The 23334-nt window shown below is 36.3% G+C and overlaps 2 protein-coding genes and 1 long non-coding RNA gene across 3 annotated transcripts; 1 reads left to right on the top strand and 2 right to left on the bottom strand.

The window, feature by feature from the left end:
• The first annotated feature begins 1399 nt into the window (after positions 1 to 1399).
• LOC113040784 (uncharacterized) lies at positions 1400 to 3123 on the top strand. Its single transcript, XM_026199037.1, has 3 exons — positions 1400 to 1787; positions 2202 to 2504; positions 3017 to 3123. The coding sequence occupies exons 1-3, from the start codon at positions 1502 to 1504 to the stop codon at positions 3121 to 3123; spliced, it is 696 nt and encodes a 231-aa protein (XP_026054822.1). The 5' UTR covers positions 1400 to 1501.
• Positions 3124 to 4063: 940 nt separating this feature from the next.
• Positions 4064 to 5168, bottom strand: LOC113039512 (uncharacterized). Its single transcript, XR_003275032.1, has 2 exons — positions 5068 to 5168; positions 4064 to 4413 (listed from the first exon to the last, which is right to left on the bottom strand). It is a non-coding gene; the product is annotated as an uncharacterized LOC113039512 (long non-coding RNA).
• Positions 5169 to 5205: 37 nt separating this feature from the next.
• On the bottom strand, positions 5206 to 21036 carry LOC113040783 (SLAM family member 9-like). The gene is made up of 4 exons (XM_026199036.1): positions 20988 to 21036; positions 20473 to 20802; positions 5774 to 6088; positions 5206 to 5388 (listed from the first exon to the last, which is right to left on the bottom strand). The coding sequence occupies exons 1-4, from the start codon at positions 21034 to 21036 to the stop codon at positions 5207 to 5209; spliced, it is 876 nt and encodes a 291-aa protein (XP_026054821.1). The 3' UTR covers position 5206.
• Positions 21037 to 23334: the final 2298 nt, after the last annotated feature.

The following is a 23334-nucleotide window of genomic DNA, read 5'->3' as shown; positions in this document are numbered from 1 at the left end:
AAGCATGGATAAAGGAGAGCAGTCAGGGCTCAGTGGCTTGCTACAGTGAAACGGCATTCAGAGAGGACGACACATCAGAGATCACAGAGTGTGAGTCAGGGAAAATTCAGGAACGAAGACTTACGCTAACAAACCATCACCACTGGGAGCCCCGATCATTACTCGCCGTGGCCATCAGTCACGGCCACCACAGAGACTTGATATTTGAGTCTTTCTTAGTGTCTTACACAGACTAGGGCATCAGTAAATCAGTTCAGTTAGTACTATTTCAAAGTACTAGTTTAGCTAGTAATTTTAAAGTTCATGTTGGGAGTTGGGGTTGTTAATGGAGGGAAAGGGTTCTTAGTGAAGTGTGGCAATTCTTTAAAGAAGGGGAGATGTAACATGGTGTAGTGCCATATATGTCCTGTATCCGGCGGTGGCGTTGTTGTGTGGGTTCACGTGCAGTTCGCGCTGAGGCCTGTTAAAAAAGTCGCATACTGATTCAGCCCATGCTTGTTTATTGCACCTAACACAAACAATGATCTCTAACACAGTTAGCATGCAGCAGTGGAGGAGGGTCTTGTGGACAAAAGGTAGGCCTATATTAGAGAGCTCTAACCACAGTTCTGCAGACGCTTTTCGGCCTCGCACGCACTTTGAAACTTCTCACGAATTATCTTCTGCCCACAATGCCCATGCACACTTTCGTGCACAGCAATATAAATAAGTTTTAAGCTTTTTTTTGCAGTCTGATATGGCAGGTATTAGGTATTTCATTCACAATTAAGGAATATGTTTAAATGAATTAATCACTCAGGCTAAGCTGCGAAGTGTTATTTTAACAACATGAAGGAAAGAGATGTTGAGCATCAGTACCTGAGGCTACATTTAATTATTGGTCAGCTCTGACTGATACTTATCATAGCGGTATGAGCAGTCATTGGCTGAATCGTCACCACATGCTCTGTTTGTGAGCTGAAACCACAGTCACACCAGTCACTCTTCTGAAATGATCACATATATGTTGCGTTTAGTCTTGCTCTTCATTTGTGTTGAAGGTAAGATGAGTATTGCTACTTATTTGATAAATGTGTTTTTGTAAATGTTTGGTGGGATTTTTTTATGTTTTCGGAGGTTTTCAAAGAGTCGGTGGGTGAGCATCAGTGCTTGTCACTAGCTCAAATAATCAATATATTAAATTGAGTATTAATAAAAAGTATTAATTTGCCTGTTTGACTCATATGTGCCAAAACACATACTGTTTAAGAGTTGTATCTTTACTGAATAAAACTCATCTAATCATTACATTATTGGCCTTCATTCATTCTTGACATTCATGGGCCAATAACCAACAATAGAAACCACATCCTGCCATGTGCTAAATGTTTAAAACATAAATATGCTGAATAATATTTGTATTTATTTATTTATTTACGTTTTTAAGATCTTTCAGTTCAGCCAAAGATGTTCTTATGAATGCTTTTCAGGTGTGTTTGGTGATACAGATGTAGTGTCAGTGATGGAGGGAGACTCTGTCTCTCTTAACTCTAATGTTACTGAAGTACAGAGAGATGATCAGATTCTGTGGATGTTTGGACCTAAAGAGAGGAGAATAGCTGAACTCTATAAGAACAGCTTTGATATGTTTAACAGTAATGAGATATTTGGAGACAGACTGCAGCTGGACTCTTTCACTGGATCTCTGATCATCAGAAACATCAGAAGAACAGACTCTGGACTTTATAAACTACAGATCCGCAGCGACAGAGGAAACTCAGACAAGACATTCAGTGTTACTGTCTACGGTAAGACAAATATGACTTAGAATATGTATAAATGGATTTGAAGCTCATTATTGGACTGCTAGTATGACAGCTCTAAAAATTAAGGTTTGTTAAAAATGAAATGTATTTCCCAACCATTTGATTTTTTTTTTGCCAGTAAACTATAAGCAATTTCCCTTTCTTAACACTGAATTGATTAATGTATTTTAACACTAATATTTAATGCAGCCTTTATTATGTATGCTGTCTTTCTGTCTTTATGTTTGTAATGGTAACTTAATCCATGGTGATAATGTTGCGTTGCTCAATTCTGATTTACGTATTTTGGATATTTTGATTATTGTTCTGTTTCATCTGCATTGGATCATGCAGTCCCTAATGTCTGAAATTGCCCACATTCCTAAAATATGCTTATTTAATTTACATGTTTTTCAGCTCCTCTGCCTGTTCCTGTCGTCACCAGTAACTCTTCAATCTGTTCTTCTTCATCATCATCATCAGTGTCTAATTGTTCACTGCTGTGTTCAGTTGTGAATGTGAGTGCTGTGACTCTCTCCTGGTACAAAGGAAACAGTTTATTGTCCAGCATCAGTGTGTCTGATCTCAGCATCAGTCTCTCTCTACCTCTGGAGGTGGAATATCAGGAGAACAACATCTACAGCTGTGTGATCAACAATCCCATCACAAACCAGACTCAACACAACATCAACATCACTCAACTCTGTCACACATGTGCAGGTAGCGTGCATCTGCGATCTGCTCTCCATTGGTCAACACACACACACACACGCACACACACACACTCACGTTTGTTTTTGTGAAAAGTGGGGACATCCCATAGGCGTAATGGTTTTTATACTGTAGAAACTGTATATTCTATCGCCATTCACCAACCCTACCCCTAACCCTAACCCTCACAGGAAACTTTGTCCATTTTTACTTTCTCAAAAAAACTCATTCTGTATGATTTATAAGCGTTTTGAAAAATGGGGACATGGCTTATGTCCTCATAAGTCACCCTCTCCTTGTAATACCTGTGTCATACCAATGTCATTATACAGAGTTGTGTCCTGATATGTCACAAAAACATGCCCACACACACACACACACACACACACACACATTTGTCAGACACTTCTGCTTGTTCTTCCGTGCCAGTGTCGGAACAATCCATTTTATTTTGTTAATTCAAACATAATTTAATGAACATAAGAGCTATAAAAACAACCATTCGATTCCTCTTTCTCCAGGCTTGTATGGCAGTTCTGTGGGTGTGACTCCATCCCTGATTTATGCTGTGGTGGGCGTGGCCGCTGTTGCTCTAATGGTTTGTTATGTCAGATCTAGAAGGGACTGAAAAAAGTTAAAGCCTCCATCCACAACCTCACTGACACGATTCTCTCCTATAGACACCAGGTGGCAGTAACTCATAATTGTTCAATCAAATTCATGTGCACTTCCTAAATGTAAATAAAATATGGCAAACCTGCTTCTTTGTAGTCTATCGAATGTCTTGTTTCATTAAATCATCAATTACACTGTATGCAAGACTGCAGTCTTAAATGCAATGTCAAGCTCCCATTGCTGGTACAAAAGTTCTCATACAGTGGGTTTCAGTTTTGTACCTGTCCCTTTAAACCTAAGCCTGTGCAACTTACAAACATAAACACAACCACTTTAAAGTGTTAATCTACAAATTGTCATTACCATTTTTATTTTTTATTTGATTTGATTTAATTGGCCTACACTTGAAAGTCACTGACCTCAAGAATCAACAAACAAACACCAATGTAATTTGATGATCATAGTCAATTTCAATCCACCGTTTAGGAATTCACATTCATTCATCTTGAAAACAACCAGCTGTTAATGCTGGTCATAATGAAAATAAGAAAAAGTTTGACAAGACACGGCACAGAGCTCTGTCAAAAAGGTTTTTGCAGCAACAGTGCATGATGAGGCATGTAATGACTTGCAGCTCTATGATACAGGGAAGAAAGATCAGAATAACAGGAAGGACAGCAGGAGTTGGGGTGGAGTCTGTGGCTTTACATAAGAACGCTGAGGACACAAATAACTGCCAGTTTTTTGTGTGAATCAGACTAGCTGAGAGACCATAAACATGGCATTCATGAAGTTTCTCAATGCATCAAATACTGTGCTTTTGTAAAATAATGAAGTAATTGCTCTCTTTAAGTAAGTTGTTTTTGTTGTTGTGTAAGTTGTTGCTGTGTCTCCATGCAAATTGTAGATTTGTCAGAGGGAAATTTGGATATGCAAAAAAAAAAAAAAAACATCCTATATATTAGACATGCTAGTTCTGCCACAATCTGATCAGCTGGTCATCATTTATTCACAATCATGTATGATATATATATATGATACATTAGGATATTTTACATTTCTTTTTTATACAATATTCTTTAAACAGATTTTATACAATAAGCGTGAATGTGGTCCCCAATGTTGTTGTTGCTTGGACCCCAAAGTTCTTTTAAATATTTTCTTCTATGTTAGAAAGCACAAGTGTTGTGATGCTGACAGATGCAGGTGTGCAAAGCCATTGTGGTGAAATGAGAGACTGCTGCTTGTTTGATCAGTGTCCATTGACGGTGGAGTATATCGTCTCTTCTGTCTGATTACGCTTCTGTAGGACAACACAGACAGAAGATAAAAAGTCTGAAGACAAAAACCAGCAGGCTCATTTTTATAGCATTTCTATAATTTTGTTTAGAGCAATCAGTTCACTCTTTAAAGCACATTTTAAAAGTGAAAAGACAGTTCACGTGTATCTAGTATTTCATGGATGCTATTGTTGAGATGTATAGCGGAAAAGATTCTGCTTTGATCATTACAGATTATCACACTACTGAAAATCTCAGTTCTTCATACCAGATCCTGACGAAGTCACAAGGAAAAAGAGCATTGTCTTCTGATTAATGTGCTGCTAATGTGTTACAGAACAATTCCTGTTAAAGTATACTGCTATTGCTATTGGGTGGTGTTAGCGCAGTGGATAAGACACATGTCTGTGGTGTGGGAGACCCGGGTTCGAATCCACTGTGAGACACCAATGTGTCCCTGAGCAAGACACTTAACCCCTAGTTGCTCCAGAGGCGTGTGACCTCTGACATATATAGCAATTGTAAGTCGCTTTGGATAAAAGCGTCAGCTAAATGAATAAATGTAAATGTAATGTAATGCTACATGCAAACTTATGTTTTTTTTTTTTTAAACACAGCAAAACATAAATTATCATTTTTATCTGGTGTAAAAGTGAACATGCCCATGGGAGTCCTACCTTGTTTTGTACATTAGGTAAAAATGTTGTTTCGGCATAAGCTACCTCACTGTCATCTGACTGAACTGTTTCAGTTGCACGTGCAGATGGTTCAAAATAATTATCTAAAGCCAAGAATAAAAATAAATAAATAAATTCATTAATAGCAGTTATAAAAACATGAATGCACATATGCTTGTTGCATTAACTTAAGAGAAGACCTGCCTTTTGGTCTTGATTGTCTGTATTTCCTGTAAAGATAGCACATCACAATTGCTAGCATAGCCAGTACTACCGCAGATATTAATGCTGCAACAAACGATCCGGTTTCTGAAGCTGAACCTGAAAGAGGAAAAACAATCATTCCACTGTGCCTTCAAAGAAGAAATAGAAACACTAGTTATGGAACAGCAATAATATGAAGGCAGAAAAGAAATTCAAATGTTTTTGAAATTTACATTAATTATACAGAATAAACTTTAAATTAATTTTCATTTTGACTTCCAGTATATGAATATGCAGTCATGACTTCATTTTTATCTTGCACTACCTTGAAGCACTAATGTAGGTTGATGGTTTAATTGTCAAAAATGGTCTGAAATAAGTACAGATTTATATATAAAATACATATTATCAAAAATGCTACTCAGCTTAAAAAAATGTGGACATACCTATAAATCACATTTAACATTGTTACATTTTAAGACAGATTCCTGATGTACGTTACCTTTACACGTGTGACAGAGTTGAGTGATGTTGATGTTGTGTTGAGTCTGGTTTGTGATGGGATTGTTGATCACACAGCTGTAGGTGTTGTTCTCCTGATATTCCACCTCCAGAGGTAGAGAGAGACTGATGCTGAGATCAGACACACTGATGCTGGACAATAAACTGTTTCCTTTGTACCAGGAGAGAGTCACAGCACCCACATTCACAACTGAACACAGCAGTGAACATCTAGACACTGATGATCCTGAAGATGATGATGATGATGAAGAACAGTTTGAAGAGTTACTGGTGATGACAGGAACAGGCAGAGGAGCTGAAAAAAATGTAAATTATATAAAACTCAAACATTAGAGACAGCAGGATCCAAATGCAGATATACATGTATAACATTAGTTTAAAAAAAGATGAGTCGAGTTTAAATGGGTTATAATTTGCTAGCATAAAATACAGGTTGTTGAGAAATACATTTTCATTTCAACAATCCTTTATTTTTAGAGTTGTCATATTCCTGATTCACAAGTCCAGTAATAAGGTTCATGTCCATTCATACACATTCTGTTTTTAAGTCATATTTGTCTTACCGTAGACAGTAACACTGAATGTTTTGTCTGAGTTTCCTCTGTCGCTGCGGATCTGTCGTTTATAAAGTCCAGAGTCTGTTCTTCTGGTGTTTCTGATGGTCAGAGATCCAGTGAAAGAGTCCAGCTGCAGTCTGTCTCCAAATATCTCTTTACTGTTAAACATATCAATGCTCTTATAGATTTCAGCTATTCTCGTCCCTTTAGGTCCAAACATCCACAGAATCTGCTCATTGCTCTGTAGTTCAGTAAAATTAGAGTTAAGAGAGACAGAATCTCCCTCCATCACTGACACTACATCTGTATCACCAAACACACCTGAAACACAAACAGTTTTGCAAAGTTAATTGTAATGTAGGTTTACAAAAAGAAGAAGAAATGTATAAACATAATTTACTAGTAATAACATTTAAATTTAAAGTGATACTGTAAGTTTTACTATTCCCTGTGTATGTAAATAAATTGTCTAATGTTAACATACACGAAATAAAAGACTTTACACTTACTTGACACTTAAAATGAACAAAATAACATAAAATGCAACATAAAACACTCAAGTTTTTCTCTTTCATTTTCTGTTAAAATGTCTTAGTTGTAACAGTAGTTAGTCTCCACCTCTAAATAAGTTCTCCAAATAAGAGTTATTTTTAAGTTGTATATGTTTGAATGGTTATAAACTGGCAAATAAAAATAAACAAAACATTTTTGCAGAATACTAGGTACTGTGCGTGCAAGGGTGGCTGCTTATTGGGAATTATACGTTATAGCTCATTGGTTATAATTGCTTTTAGTGTTAATTTTTTTATGTAAAACTGTGTCGGTTTAAATTGCCCTCGTGGAGATTAGTGCTCCCTTTGAGACCCTGTTAAAGTTTAGATACGTATGTGTGTGCAACATTGAAAGGACAAAGAGTGTTGCGCTCCTTGTTCCCCGATGGTTTCAGATTCCCAAAGGCTGATCCAGCAGTGGAGCCGTTGTTTGGTGGGCGAGCCGAATCCATCACATGTTTTTAAACTTACAGAAATTCTCACATTTAATCCTAACCTTTGGTTTTGGTCACAATCTCTAACGTGTTAAATGTCTATGACAGAGGTGCAGATAGAGATGAGCGCTATCTAAAGTAGAATAAGCGAATAAATATCATCTTTCTGTTTTAAACGTAAAAGACTGAAGTCGAAGTGACACAGTAAAACACTTACCATCCATAGTCAACAGGAAGAGACATAAGAACGCTATTTTACAAATAGTAATCCTCATCGTGTCTTAAAGATAACTGAATTCCACATGTTTTATACAAGAACCATCAATTGTCCGATGCACAAAAGACAGGAACACGATCCAACGCAGAATCCAACGCAGTCAAACGACTAAATCCTTCAGATTAATTTACACGATTTAATCAAATAGATGATTAAGAAATATTTTTTATTGACGAACCTATACATGAAAAAGAAGAAGAAGAAGAAGAAAAGAAGAAGTTTACATATGCAGTGCGTTTGAGTCGAGCTCACTGTTTAGTCCCGCCCTGATTAACAGAGTCAAAGCAGTTTACGTTATAGGCTTCTGTGTATAGCCCAGGTTTTTTTTTTTTTTTTTGGTTTTTTTTTGTGGCTGGATTTTGAGTTAAACTGCTGTATTTGAGGAACACTATCGCAGTTTTATTTATGTGAAGAATTGCACAGTTTTCAAATCATAAATATTACTATTAATAGCCTTTTACATTTTTGCATTTAGCAGACGCTTTTATCCAATATAAAATATTTTATTCAGGGTATAATATTTAATTATTATTTTTATTTCTATTATTATATTCTGTTCTGTTTTGTAGCATTCCGTTCACTCTGACCTTGAAAATGTTTACTGTGTTTTGGAATAAAATTGGTTGGGGGCTGATTCAAGCTTGTAAAACATCTTGGACCAGCAAGAAACGAGCCGAAAAGCTGTTTTTGGGAACATATCGACATGATTGTAGAACAACTAACACATGCTTGATGCACTCTTTAGAATGTAGTATTTGCTACAGCTTCTGCTAAGTGAGAAGAGGCAGTGTTAAGATCAGGCCATCAGAAGCACCTCATCCACCTACACCATGCACTGCACACACCACCACACATCCATCTCTAGAAGTCATTGTTGTGCACAGGTTGCATATTACACTGGTACAAACCACACTTTGGTACACAACTTAAAAGTACAATACCCTGACCTAAATTTATAAATACAATACATTTGTTGAGGTGCTTAAAATTTCCACATACACAGTAACAATTCTTTGACGCATTCGCTTAATTTATTGGACTTCATTTGCTAAGTCTACTATACACATCTGTAGTTAGAACATGCAGTGCAATGCACATCTATAATCTGAATGATAAACCATGTTACAGTCTAATCATCGCTGTGGTTTTCAGCTCTTCTCTGAACCCTTAGCCCCTTCCTCCTCTTTTTCGCTCTTCTACAAAAACCCAAAGCAAACTGAGGTCTCTGATCTGACTCAACCATCTGAGATCTCAATGATCTCTTTGTGATGTTTGCAGGAAAGAAAGATGCAGAAGTTCTCACAGCTCAGGCCTACAGTTCCCTTCAGAGCGGCACAACTCACGGAAGATTCCAATACTGCAACAATAGAGAACAGTGTGCAAAAATGATCAGGCCAGGACAGTCATAAACCTAAATAGGTCACACGGGTTGAAGCGCCTGTCATAAGACCTTCAGTCGCATCACGTACAGAGTGACCACTTCCTGTTGAGATGCAAACGAAGATCAAAAAGGTCAAAACCAAAATGCAGAGTGCGTGCAGTTGTCCTTTTTCACACGACTTAATCACCTTTGTGTTAAAGTCAACAGACGTGTAGATAGAATATTAAAATGCAAATAAAGCCATTCAGATATTTAGTAGCGCTTGTAACAAACTGCTCAGTTCCGTCAAGTAAAGCACGGAGTGCAGTTTGATGGTTAGTTGAAAGATCAGTAAATTACCTTACAAATGTCCACAAATTAACATAAATTAAGCATTGTATTCAATGAGTTTCTGCTTGATCATCTGACATGACATTTTGGTGCCACAAGAAACAGTTTGAAGTTGGAATTTAATATCATCCAAAATCTGTGTTTCCAAAACAACCGAGGGAAATGTTTCCATTGCTACCCCTGATATCAGGGAAAGCAGTTTGGGCAGTTAGAACGTATTTTAAAGATAGCAGAGGTGTGTACTATAAACAAGTTTCCCCGACAGAGTGTTTTAGAACCAGTTTGGACATAAACTCCCTTTTAATAAACTGCTTTTCTATAATTATGGACATCCCTTTATAGACGAAATGCTAATAGCTGTCACAGACGAATCAAAAACTTAATTTCATAAAACCCTCACTTCACACTCTTTTCACACGTTGGGTTCTGGTAGGCCACCATTTCCTGTAGATCAGAGAGATAGAACTCTTTCGGGTGGACCCATTTGATTTATGCTGAGCAATATCAAATCTATGTACTGAACTCGTATTGACTGATCAACTGTTGTTGGGAGTTGATCTTTTGCCCATTGTATTCTTCCAACCCGAGTTTTGTGGTCATAATTATGATTCAGACTGACCAAACCTGTTTGTATCTCCAAAGAGACAGTAAAGTGAAAGGGCTTCAGTGTTTTATCTACCTTACTGGTCAAGTCGGTGGCCAAGTTACCACTCCCAGATGGCCGATGATATCTAATATGTGCACCAACTGTCTTGTGTTGCATATAGTGTGAAATATCAGCATCGCACAAAAGATAAAGGACGGGGAATTTTGGATTCCTTGTGACATGGACTACAGACCCCCAGTGCTTAATCACTCATTTCCTTCTTCTAAAAATACACGTCCTCAGTAAACAAGAAGATTCTTTACACTCAGAGGATGTTGGTCTGGCTAATGCAATCTAAGGGAGGAGCCCAGTGTTTATACTGTAACATGATCTGCCTCCAGTGGTCTGAATAACATGTTTACATTTGGTAGGCTTTAGTTTGAGGGGCTTGAATTGCAGGAAACTTTTGTACATAAAAAAAGTGGGATTCCCAGATCTTTCCAATGTTCAGTACCAGTGTGGTTTATGAGATTACATAAGCAGTCGTTTATGTAATGGAGGAGAGCTTTGGTGTTCAAATTTTGCTTATAAATCATACATCAGTTCCTCATTTTAAGACCTCCTACTTTCCGTTTAGATGGTCTACTTCCTTGTTTTACACCGGCTCTGTCCGTTAGAGTTAATATTTATACTGCTGAACCAAAAAGGAACCAGACAATTAGGAAAACATGAGGTGCAGGAGAAGCTGCAGACCTGTAACCATGCGTCAATACAAGTTTCGTATTTTTATCTTGGTCTGTCACTGTTTCACTTACCAAACCGCATCCTGTGTCAGAGGTCTCGAGACAGACCATGTGAAGCATCAGAGCTCTTTAAAAAGACCCAGCTTCCTGTGACAATGAATTACAGTCTACCATGCTTGTCCTTTCCTCTACAAATATTGACACCAGTTCTCTGTACAAAGAAAACACGCCTAACCTTTTACACTGGGAACAACACAGTATGGTTTAACACACAGTAATAATTTCCAGCAAAGGCTGACACCAGAGAAAGATCAGCTTTTTTTCTTTGTGTTCCTTCCCCCTCCTTCCCAGTCTTCTGCGGTGTTTATCTCCATGGGGATTTCCATGGAAAGCAAGTGCAGTTACTTTATCTGATATTACAGAAAGCAGAAATTGAGCCTTGGGGTTCTGACGCATAACATAAAACCACTAGCTCACAAGAAACGTAAAAGAGCAGATAAGCTAGTCAGTATAGTAATTGTACTTGGTCTATTGTGGTTATATCTAAATTCTAGTTTAACTATAGGCTACAGTTTCTATAAAATGTCTACAACAATGGAAAATAATACGTATTAATGCAACAAATAAAGCTGTTCTTAAAGGGCCACAAAGTAATATATTGTTTATTAGCTCTGACACCTACTAGCGTCTTTGCTAAAACCGTTGCATTTTGAGGATGTTTTCATGGATATCTTCACTAGTACACAAGCTCGTGATTGGAGGAAGATAACGTTCACAAGTCACAACCCGTTAACACAACTGAGGCGTTATTAGCCCGGGCAAACCATAAAAAATAGGTGAATAATAAGATAAATGTACGTAATATAGACAGTATTTACTTGTACACGTTCCGTAATAAAGAGTTTAGAATGAGATTTTACTTTTTTTGCGAGGAGTAAGAAGACCAAAGTGCTGCCCTAATCTCGAAACAATGAAAAAGGGCTCTTTATTTTCCCGCCGGCGTCAGACTCCCCCGCGTTCTTTTCCACGCGCCTCATAACAGAAGCCTGCAGTGACGTAACCTAAAAGATGCTCACGTTTAATCGTTTCTGACACCTTCTGGTCGTTAAATGCAATTACTTTCTAGTGATGAGAAAGACGAACAGAAATCCCTTTGAAAAAACTCCACAAAACATAACTTCAGCAGGGTGAAATACAGTTCGTTTAAACAAACTTTTAACTTATTACTCAATTAATACATTTTCCCAAACACAAAAATGATTGATTACTCCACATTCGTTAAACTGATAAAATAACTTGGTCAGCTAATATTATAGCCCAGATATACTCTTTGTTTTGTCTTACACATCATAGGTGGTTTCCCATTTGTGTTTTCACCTGCGAAGTGGAGCAAGAAACACTTGATGCTAAATAACTAGTATTACTAAAGGGGGAAAAACAAACTAACTAACTATACGCACAGATTTGGTTTAAAATATACTCAGTAATAGTTTGTATGAAATGTTACATTTACTATTGTGCTGTATACTGAATCTTTAGGCTATGCTACCTGCAGCCTCGTGCATCCAACATACACTATTGTAAATTTGATATTTTTAATCTTAATGTGCAACATATTCCCGTTTATTTCCTTGTTGGCTAATGCTTAATCCTGTTTTGGGTGTGAATAGTGATAGTTTAGTATTAGAAAACTAGCACATCTGTCCCATCCCACATGCAGGTTCATTAGATGGCTAATTAACTCACAATCTCACAATTATTTAACAACTCTATAAATTAAATTTAGTAGTCTATACAAAACATTTTTGAATATACAGTTTTAGAAAATTGCTAAAATTGAAACTAGACAAGGCGTTTAGTCTAAACTTTGCTGCCACCAACTGGGAGTTTTGTGCATGTGACAACTAATATGTTGCATTGTGAGATAAAAGTGTATAAATAGTGCTGAAATATAAAGAAAAATATGCTTAAATACTGATGCCACTGAGCTCATATAGCATTTAAGCCATAAGCAAGCTTGCTTGAGTAACAAGTAAAATGTAAAATTAAATCTGTGTAGAAACAGAAGTGTACAACCAGATGAATGATAGTTTCTGAACATTATTTCAATAGAATGTAGAAAATAAGTTATATATTAGATATATTAGCTTGGCATTGCAGCAAGTGGTTATTATGGTCCTGCTGTGCTGAATGAACTAACTAGATGATCCCGAGTTGCAGAACTGTCTCGTGGTTATATGTGCCCAATAATAATAATAATAATAATAATAATAAAAAGTATTTATGCTATTAACATTTTTCATATACTCAACATTTTTAATATACTTCTGAATTCCCAATTAAAACTATGTATATTCTATTTATTGATTGCACTGTTTCTATAAATTAATCATAAGCACTTGATTATACTTATGCCCTTGTGTTTGTTTCCTATAAATCCAATAGAAAAATATTCCATCCACCAGAACAGCTGGAATCAGTGCTAAAAGAGAGAATATTGATGTAGGGTCTGCAACAGAGACAAATAGCAACATTTATTCAGAGCTGAACTTTTCACAATAAAAGTAATGTTTTGTTTCCTTTCCAAGAGAGAGCCACATGACTCAGATTCACCACTGAACACAGCAGCACACATTTGGACTCTGATGATGATGATGATGATGATGGGCATTGTGAAGTGTTTCAGTTGATGGCAGGAACAGGCAGATGCGCTGGAAAACATTAGTATACAAAATGTAACACCCACAGGAATGTTTACTATAAAACTACATACTCTTATTTTTATGGATTTTGTTAGGAGCATTGGACAGATTTAATTTGTGTTGTTATCAAATTAAAGCGCAGTGTAAACTTAATACTTTTTTGTTAAATGTAAATTAATCTGGAAAGCATTTGAATTTTTTTTTTTTATGTATTTATAAAATATAATTAAATAATCAACTTTTTTGATTGAAGTGTCTATTTCACTAACTTTGCCCACCAAACGTGTAGTCCAGAAGGTAAAACGTGTGTCTTACATGTTTTGACGTGATAGACCTGGGTTCAAATCTGCCTTTTGGCAAACTTTTTTCTCCCTTTTCAAATTTCACTCTCTTCACATCAGTTCAGTCAGTGTACTGTTTGAGTAAATGAATTACTCCGGGATATTGGTTTGTTTGAACTCAGAGAGAGTGTCAGCCACATTAAAAAAGTTCACAGCTTAAGTCATTTGTGGATTAATGCGTATTGGAGATGCGAACCGTTTAAAACGATTCAGTTCGATTTGGGGAGCATATCAACATATAGTCCCGGTTCCACAGACAGGGCTTAGAATAAGCCAGTAGTAGCCCTTAATCTGTACTTGTTAAACTGGGACATTAAAGTACCTTTTATGAACATGGCTTAAAACATGCTTAGTTAGTTTAAGACTGCAGCATCATGGAGTAAAGTAAGTAAATAAGAACAACTGGTATAAAAATGATTATGTTGAGTATAAGCACATGCCGTTGTTCTTGCTCATAAAAACCTGCAACAGACTAGAAAACATTATAATTGGTGTACATCTTGACACAAAACAATGGAAATGACAAACATTATTTGTTCTAAAAACCTAAGTGACTATGAAAAAACACTACTGAAACAAATTGTGACAATCTAGCCAATTATTGAAAGTAAAATCCACACTACTGCTAGTCTGCAAATGAAAAGGAGAACTAGGAATGCAATTTGCAGTAAATTCAATGCAAATTAAAATGCAGCCACAAGAACAATACAACAACAGCTGGTGAGATTTCTTCATTATTACCATAGCACACAATTTATAATGAATGATATTTGCTTGTATAGACTCTGTGGAAGAACCTTAAACTGGTTTTAAAAAGACAAAATGCAGATATCAGAAGACAGCGACTTACTACTGGTGGTAGACCACCAATTGATGAAAAAAACTGATGAATTGAGTGACTTGCTGTCTGGAAAAAATACAGCACCAGCAACCTCTGGATGGTATAATAGATGATGATCACTTGAAGAGTTCAGATGAACAACTGAGCACAAATGGTATGTTATTTCCTTTGGTAAGTATTGTATATTCTGCTCTGTCAGTCTTTATTCTTCTTTCATTCTAAGGTCAGTGTGAGTTTATTTGTGCTTCTGTGTTTTTCCTCCACAGAAGAAAGAAATCTGAACAGGTTGGAAAAGCCAGAGCACAATGAGTGTGTGCGCTCCACATCTGCTCTAGCCGGATGCCACTACCTCTCAGCAAAAATACAAGCAAGGTGGACATCATGAAAAGTTAGCCAGAGAAGTTCATGAGCAAAAAAATTCAATATTTGAAGGAAGAACATGAAATGATTTCGTCCATATATGAGCTGTGTTGTATCTTTGCTGCTGGGCTGTTGTGGGATTTATGTATGGAGTGAATAAAAAGTCACTCTGACCATATCCACTGTCACCAAGTAGAAGTCTGCTATGTTGTCCTCTCTGAAACTCAGCACACACAATGAAGTGCTGAGAAAAAGCCTTGAATTGTGAGTTGAACCTTTCAAACGTGCAACAATTGTTTGCAAACTGTAAATTAGGTGTGCATACAATCTGAACGTAGATAGAAATCTGGTTCTTACGGTTCCTGTGCTCCTCAGCATCAGGAGTTGATGGACACTTGACTTTACAGCTAGCTTGGTCAGCAGCATCAGGAAACTTTATGTAAAGACTCATCAGTTCACAAATGGCTCTGCAGACTTTGTGAACTATTCTACACACAGTTTTTTTTTTCACTGGTACCACAAAAATCACCAGTTTCTTGATGAGAGGTTCCAGATACCAAAAACCTCAATGTGAGCAGAACTTGGAGAGAACTGGCTAAAAGCCTTCCTCTCAGAGACGGACAGGAAAGTCTAGACTCAAGCAAAGATATTAGCTTCAATGCATTTTATTTGTACATATGAAAGCGGTCTTGAAAAGCTATGCCATCAAAGTAATGTAATGGATCACTCCTCACTGTGGTGTGGTGTAAGGGTATGAAAATAATAATGAGTTATTTGATGTTATGTTTGATTTGTTAAGTAATTTTTACCATTATGTCTCAGCATCTGCCCTTTTCTATGTATAAAAATGTCTGTGAAACCCCACAATCATAAGTTTAAACAACAATGAAAATGCATAAGCAGGAAAAATATTAAGAAATGTATAAAACAGTAAAATAATTATGTAATGATTACATAATAAAAATGATTACATGAAAATTATGATTATATGATTTAATAATTAAAAATGAATGAAAAAAAACAACAACTATTAGTTATTAGAAACTACTGGCTATATAAATCATAACTTTAATAATAGAGTCAACGACAGTCACAATCACTGTAGCTGTAGGCTACACATCACGGTGATGGTTACTTTGTGTTTCCTCACCACTCCACAGAAGAGCAGCAACAGTGATGAATGAGAATGATTACTCTGTATTCACTAGACAGAAGGGAAATACTGGTTACCAAATATTTGATCACAACGAAGAGAATACACACAAGTTCAGACAAGACAAGTTTGGCGTTGCTGGAAGTTATGTTCAGTTATGTTATTATGATCCTCTTCCATCATTCTGCATGTTGTTGCATGTCCTCAATTGGGAAAAAATAAAAAACAGAAAAATAAAAAGTATGTCACTGATGATCTTTCTGATGATGGAGAGCAATTTCTGTACTCTCTCACTAAAGGAATGAGTGAGGAACCTGGAAAACACAGTAGTATATAAAAACATGAGCACCTACATTAATGTCCGTAACATACAGATTGTGAACAGTCTGCAAACCACTTACACTTAAATTCTATAAACAGAATGAAAATAATGTTAAAAAACATCTCACATTGGGCTATTTCATTTTAGAAAACATATAAAAAATACTCACTGACAGTGACATTAAATGTCTTTGACCTTGTTCTTCTGCTGGGATAGACAATATTTAGATAATAAAGTCCTGAATCTTCACTCATTGCGTTTCGGATGGTCATAGATCCAGTTGTGAAGTCCACCTGTAGTCTGCCTCCGAACATTTCAGCATTCACATAATTAGTTAGGCCTAAATCATTCATGCTAGAATAAATGTCCGCAATGTGTATCGATTCAAACTCCCACATTATGTGATCTTTTCTGTTTATTGTAGTAACGTCGGTGGGTAGAATGATAGATTCTCCCTCCTTCACTTCTTTATAAACACCTGAAACAGACGTGAATGATATATATTAGAGACAAGCTAGTGCTAATAAACGATTTCAAACTACACTGGGATCTAAAAACATTACAAACAAACGAAAAATGAAAACATTGCGAAAAAATAATGTTAAAAAACATCTCACATTGGGCTATTTCATTTTAGAAAACATATAAAAAATACTCACTGACAGTGACATTAAATGTCTTTGACCTTGTTATTCTGCTGGGATCGACAATATTTAGATAATAAAGTCCTGAGTCTGCGCTCGTTGCGTTTCGGATGGTCATAGATCCAGTTGTGAAGTCCACCTGTAGTCGGCCTCCGAACATTTCAGCATTCACATAATTAGGTGGGCCTAAATCATTCATGCTAGAATAAATGGACGCAATGTGTATCGATTCAAACTTCCACAGTATGTGATATTTTATTGACTTTATTGTAGTAACGTCGGTGGGTAGAATGATAGATTCTCCCTCCTTCACTTCTTTATAAACACCTGAAACAGACGTGAATGATATATATTAGAGACAAGCTGGTGCTAATAAACGATTTCCAACTACACTGGGATCTAAAAACATTACAAACAAACGAAAAATGAAAACATTGCGAAAAAGAAAAAAGGACTTGAAAATGTGAAAGCTTGAAAAAATTAGGCTAATTTACCATCGACGATCTGCGAGCAGCAAAACTGCATCAACTGACACAGCAGCAGAAATGAGAGATTCATATTGTTTGCCCAAACGTCAGGAATAATCCAACTCCACATTAGATTCTACACGGGGAAAAAAAATTAAACATTGAGCCGAAACTATTAACGATCTGGGCGTGTCCGTGTGCGCGCGCCCGAGCGTCAAGTTACTAGACATGATCATGACGTATCATCATCCACACGGGTCTTCACCGTCCATGCATACGATATTTTAATTTATCTATATTATATTATTTATTAAAAAAAAATAAAAAAATAAAAAATAAACAAAACAAACAAATACAATGTTCGAACATTTACTTATTTAAAATGGCTGCAAAATATTTGGAAATGTAACTTCTGAAAGCTGCTACATGGAGCAGCATTTAAATATATTGTATCTAAATACAAATATATAAATAAAATATTGCTTTACAATAAATTGAATATATGTATCAGTGAATAGCCTACTGCTAGATAACAGTAAAACACACACACACACACACACACACACACACACACACACACACACACACACACACACAGAGAGAATTACTCAAGGCAACAGCAATAATCAAAAGATGAACATTTATTAATAAGGGAAAACACCCATGGACAAAAACTGAACAAAACTCGTTTAACAAGCATTATAGAAAATGTAACGTTTAAATGAAAAATGGGCATAGAGACAAGAAAAACAACAAGTCAAATCTAACAGACAAACAGGTCTAAATGTGTAAATATGTAAATCCTGATTTTTTTTTTTTTGTTGCAGTAAAGTGCTTGAGCCAATACGAAAAAGCACAGACTGGAGCCAGATGATCGACCTAGTTTCTGAACAGTGTTTCATCAGAATGAAGAAAACACAAGTTCAGACAAGATATTAGCTTGGCATTGCAGCAAGTATTTACAATGATCCTGTTGTGCTGAATTGACGTTTCAAGAAGACTAGCTAGATGATTCAGAATTGCAGAAGTGTCTTGTAGTTATTGGATGTCCCCAATTAAAAACACACACACACACACACACACACACATATAATTTATTTATTATATTAAGTAAATAATATTCATGTATAGCATTATGTGACATGGGATGTCATTGCAAGAGAAAATCTAGACATATTTCTACCACCAGGGGACGTCCTCAAACCAAGTTCATGCTTCTGCTTCCTGAATGATTTTAGACTTTCATAAAACACAGGGGTTTGAGTTCTTCATCTTTCTCTCCTCTAATCGAATGCCTGGTTAGTAGACGAATCCAGACAACATAAATGCAACAGTTTGATCAGTTTCTCATGACAATCCTGGAGTATATTGTGTCATCTGTCCCGTTAGCTTTCTGAAAAACAATTCAAATTTACTGTAAGAAATGAGGCTCGCCAAACAAAAGTTCTTAACAAGTTAAAGACATTTATTTCACCATGACAGTAAATACAAAAAGTGTGTCATTGTTGTGTTTGGACTGCAAAAAGAAAGAGACTTGTGCATGTTCCATTGAGGTCTGATCAAAAATACTAATTGTTAGTGTTTAATTATCAAACCCGTAAAGTCTAAATGCTCCTAACATTGTGCATAGAATATTTTGACAGGTTTAAGTGATCATTATTTTATATTTTCCATGTAAGATGACTTAAATTTCATTCTGTTATTCACACAAAGCTATCACATGACTTCAGAAGACTCTGAATATCACACAGTCATCTGGACTATATTTGTTTTGTCATTTTGGAGCTCGACTGCCCCATTTTCAGTAATACTGAAAAAAGTGACCTGGATAATCTTTAACATGACGTTTCACAGAATAAAGAAAGGCCTATGAGTTTTGGACATGCAGAGAGATGGCGTTTCATCAAAAAAATTACCTTTTTCTGATCATTTTGTCTGAAATATCCAGTTTCAGCATATTGTACCTCTTCATCTTCTGTCTGGACTGTTTCCACTGTATTACCATTTCCTGAAGTTTTAAAGTTAGGATAGAGTCAATTTCTCAATCATTAATATTAGTTATATAAACTTGATGCAAAATCATAAATACATTTTTCTTGCTATAAAAGCAGAAGACAGGGCTTACGTTTTTGTGTCGCTCTTCTGCGTTTCCTGTAGAGGAAGTACATCACACTCACGAGAGCTACAACCAGAGCTACAGCAGACACAGATGCAGCAAGGACTTTATTTAGAAGAAACCACTCTAAAATGGAAAGAAAGCAGTTAACTTCGGTCTCACATCAACAGTGCATTTATAGACCCAAAATATTCTTTCTATATACTTGATGAAACTCAGAAACTCTGTTTACTGTTGAATTACCTGAACACATGTGACAGAGTTGAGTGATGTTGATGTTGTGTTGAGTCTGGTTTGTGATGGGATTGTTGATCACACAGCTGTAGATGTTGTTCTCCTGATATTCCACCTCCAGAGGTAGAGAGAGACTGATGCTGAGATCAGACACACTGATGCTGGACAATAAACTGTTTCCTTTGTACCAGGAGAGAGTCACATCTCTCACATTCACAACTGAACACAGCAGTGAACATCTGGACACTGAAGATGATGATGAAGAACATTGAGAAGAGTTTCTGGTGATGATGGGAATGGGAACAAGAGCTGTAAAATATCAAATAAGAGTAAGATATTAATTCGGGAACAAACTGATTGAAATCTTAAACATTTAGTCATTATATTTCAATACTTATATTGTTAAAAACTATTTTATGCAGCAGTTTTTAATTTGCATCTGCAAGTTATTAAGCCTGAAATGGTAATTCCTTTAGGACTTTAAAGCATGTACATATGTACATTTTTTTTTAAAATAGAGGCCATAGAAAAGACTTTTTGTGTGTCCCTTTTACCATTTTAAATATTTATGAATCCCCAGGGAAAACTGTTTTATTTTTGTTTCATCACAGTTCGGATCATAATGGGATAATTTACTCACCATAGACAGTAACATTGAATCTCTTGTATGAAGTTCCTCTGTTCCTGATGATCTGTAGTTTATAAAGTCCAGACTGTTCAGATCTGATGTTTCTGATGGTCAGAGATCCAGTCTGATTGTCCACCTGGAGTCTGTCTTCAAATATCTTATTATATTCAAGCATATCAATGTTCTGCTTATAGATTTCAGCTATGCGAGTCTCTTTAGGTCCAAACATCCACAGAATCATATCATCTCTCTGTATTTCATTAACACCAGTGTTTAGAGAGACAGAATCTCCTTCAGTCACTGATACTGACTTCACTGCATCTATATCTGCACCAAACACACCTAAAACACAAACAGAAGTTCCCAGTCAGAGTATAAAACCTGTTTCAGATATCAAACAGGATGTTAGGAGGATCCACTAAAACTTTCTTTAAATACAAGATGGAAAAACATTTTACTGGGAATTTTACTAATCCCAATAGATAAAAATATTCCTAATATTTACTAAAAGGATGTTTAACACGTACCATTCATGATCAATAAACACAGACTGAATAAAGTAGCGTTGTGAATCATCTTCCATTTATGAAATACTCTCCAACATTCTGTTTACAAAAATAGTTATTTTCATGCTCTTATGTTGTTTAAATGCTCTTTATCTTCAAAAAAAAAAAAAAAGAAAAAAAAGAAAAAGGAAATCCACAAAGAAGAATTAACATGCGTTTACATGCGAGGTATAATCCAGTTGTGTGAAGGCGGTTCATAGCAGTACCGCCACTCCCTATACGCAGATTAGGGCACCACCTCCAAGAGGGGGCACAAATCCCAGTTGCTCTAAAACATAAAAACAAAAAAAAACAAAAAACATGCGCCATTCTCCCATCCGCGCTCGCACCTCATGTTTGCGGCTGAATGTTCATAATTGATGGATGGACATTATGCCCGGGTAAAGGACATCAGCAAACCGGCGCAGAGAGAGAGACAGAGAGAGAGAGAGAGAGAGAGAGAGAGAGAGAGAGAGAGAGAGAGAAAAAAACAGGCATAAAGTTGGCTTGCCGTTGGACGTTCGAGAGTCTCAAATTTAGGGACCGTCTCTAAAGTTACATGTGATATTGTTATACACTTTTCTAACGTCAGTAGCATTTTAGGAGAATGACTTACAGTCATAAAAACAACTGTAATTGTTCATCTAGGTGTCAGCTATAATGCACAATTGAATTGACTGTTTGATATTTATTAAAATAAACTGTAAATCATATGTAAATTATGAAACTTTTTCACATGGGCTCAAATGCAAATTTGAAGCTCAATAGCATTTGAGGAGAAAGACTTGCAGTCACAAAACAATTGTAATGTGTTCATTTAGATGTCAGCTACAATGCACACCTTATACATTTTTAAGATATATTAAAATAAATAATACATCATTTAGGTAAAAACAAGGCCCGTTTATCACTTTCAGGCACATTCCTGCAAAAGTTTTTTTTTTTTTTCAGGTTCCCTTACGAAAATTAGCCATGGTTTTAACAATAACACCACAAATCATTGTTCTTGTAGCCATGCTAACTGCAAATTAACCATGTTTTTTTTTACTTCAAATAATAATTTACAAATGTGGCATAATGAGCTGAAAGCCCACACGCAGTTTATGTGACGTCATTAATTTGCGCTGGCATATAGGCTCCTTGCGCGTCTTTTGTGAACGCTCGTCTGTTTGCTTTATGCTGCACGCTGCTGTGACCATTTTCAGCGTGTCCTCTGTGAACCCTCACCTGTTTGCTGCGCGCTGCTGTGACCATTTCGGACGGACAACAATTTCCCATTTGCGTTTCATTACAATTGGCTTCATTCGGATGACTGTTGTGCGGGCATCTGTGGACTTCAGGTACGGGTATGACTGGTTTTAATTTATTGTTGTCTTATTAAAGTGTAGCGACTGGTTAGGTGGCAACTTTCCTGCATTTGTTTTGATTAGTTCGTGATTTGGTGGGAGAATGACGACTGTATTAAACTATTGAGGGAACGTCCTTTTGGGTGCCTGGCCTCGCAGCTACGGAGAACTACAGTTCGTGCAGTGTCACCGCTGTTTTGTTTATAGGCCATCTGATACTGCTGTAATGCAATGTGTTGATACATACTGCTGTACATCTTTGCCTACACACACTTCCTAAGTGCATATTTTGCCCATATAATAAGACCTCAAATTATATATTTTTTTGTTGAAACCTCAAGCAACTCGTGGTTTTCTTTCTTTTGGGGTTTTCTTTATTTTGTATAATTTTTCATGTTTAAATTGTCATTTTTGGTATAATATCTGTGAATTTATTTATCTCATATATTGTTTATTCATTTGAAGTGTTGATTTATGTATACAACGTAATAACTGTTTTGTTGATTTTTAAGTTTATTTTTTAAAGATTTGTTTAATGGCTTTTTTTGGATTGGATTGGGCCCATTAAGGTTGAACGTCAAGACCTTTAGGTGGATGAGTATTTGTCATCCACCTGTTAGCTTGTATAACCTTTTTTTTGTATTAATCTTTTTCTTTTCTGTGTGTGTGTGGTTTGGAGTGTGTGTTTGTTCTTTTTTTAGGAGCTGCGGCCTTTTTGGCTTAGGAAATTGATCGTTTCCCTCCTATCTTTGGTGGTGGTGTCTACAACGTGTGCTGTGACCGATCATTTCACTGGGGCTCTTTGTGCTGTGAGAGTGAGTGTGCAGTGTGTGTGTGAGGGGAACGTACACATCTCTCGTGAGGCCGCAGCTTCCTTTTTGTGAACATTGCGTTTGTGGTTTGTCATTGGTCTGTGCATGGTTTTTATTATAAATTATAATAAACTTTTGGTAATTTTGTATAAATACCTGTGTCTCCATGTT

The sequence above is a fragment of the Carassius auratus genome, chromosome 22, assembly GCF_003368295.1.
Source record: "Carassius auratus strain Wakin chromosome 22, ASM336829v1, whole genome shotgun sequence".
NCBI classification, from domain to species: domain Eukaryota; kingdom Metazoa; phylum Chordata; class Actinopteri; order Cypriniformes; family Cyprinidae; genus Carassius; species Carassius auratus.
Note: the sequence above shows the minus strand (reverse complement) of the source record. Positions and strands in the feature narration are given on the sequence as shown.

Bases quoted from the DNA above. Each gene is read 5' to 3' on its own strand.
- LOC113040784 (XM_026199037.1), top strand. From the start codon at position 1,502: ATGGAGGGAGACTCTGTCTCTCTTAACTCTAATGTTACTGAAGTACAG. The intron at 1,788-2,201 runs GTAAGACAAATA...CATGTTTTTCAG, and splicing joins ATTCAGTGTTACTGTCTACG to CTCCTCTGCCTGTTCCTGTC. The intron at 2,505-3,016 runs GTAGCGTGCATC...CTCTTTCTCCAG, and splicing joins ACTCTGTCACACATGTGCAG to GCTTGTATGGCAGTTCTGTG.
- LOC113040783 (XM_026199036.1), bottom strand. From the start codon at position 21,036: ATGATTCACAACGCTACTTTATTCAGTCTGTGTTTATTGATCATGAAT. The intron at 20,803-20,987 runs GTACGTGTTAAA...TTTGTGTTTTAG, and splicing joins GTGTTTATTGATCATGAATG to GTGTGTTTGGTGCAGATATA. The intron at 6,089-20,472 runs GTGAGTAAATTA...CATTTTTTTCAG, and splicing joins ATTCAATGTTACTGTCTATG to CTCCTCTGCCTGTTCCTGTC.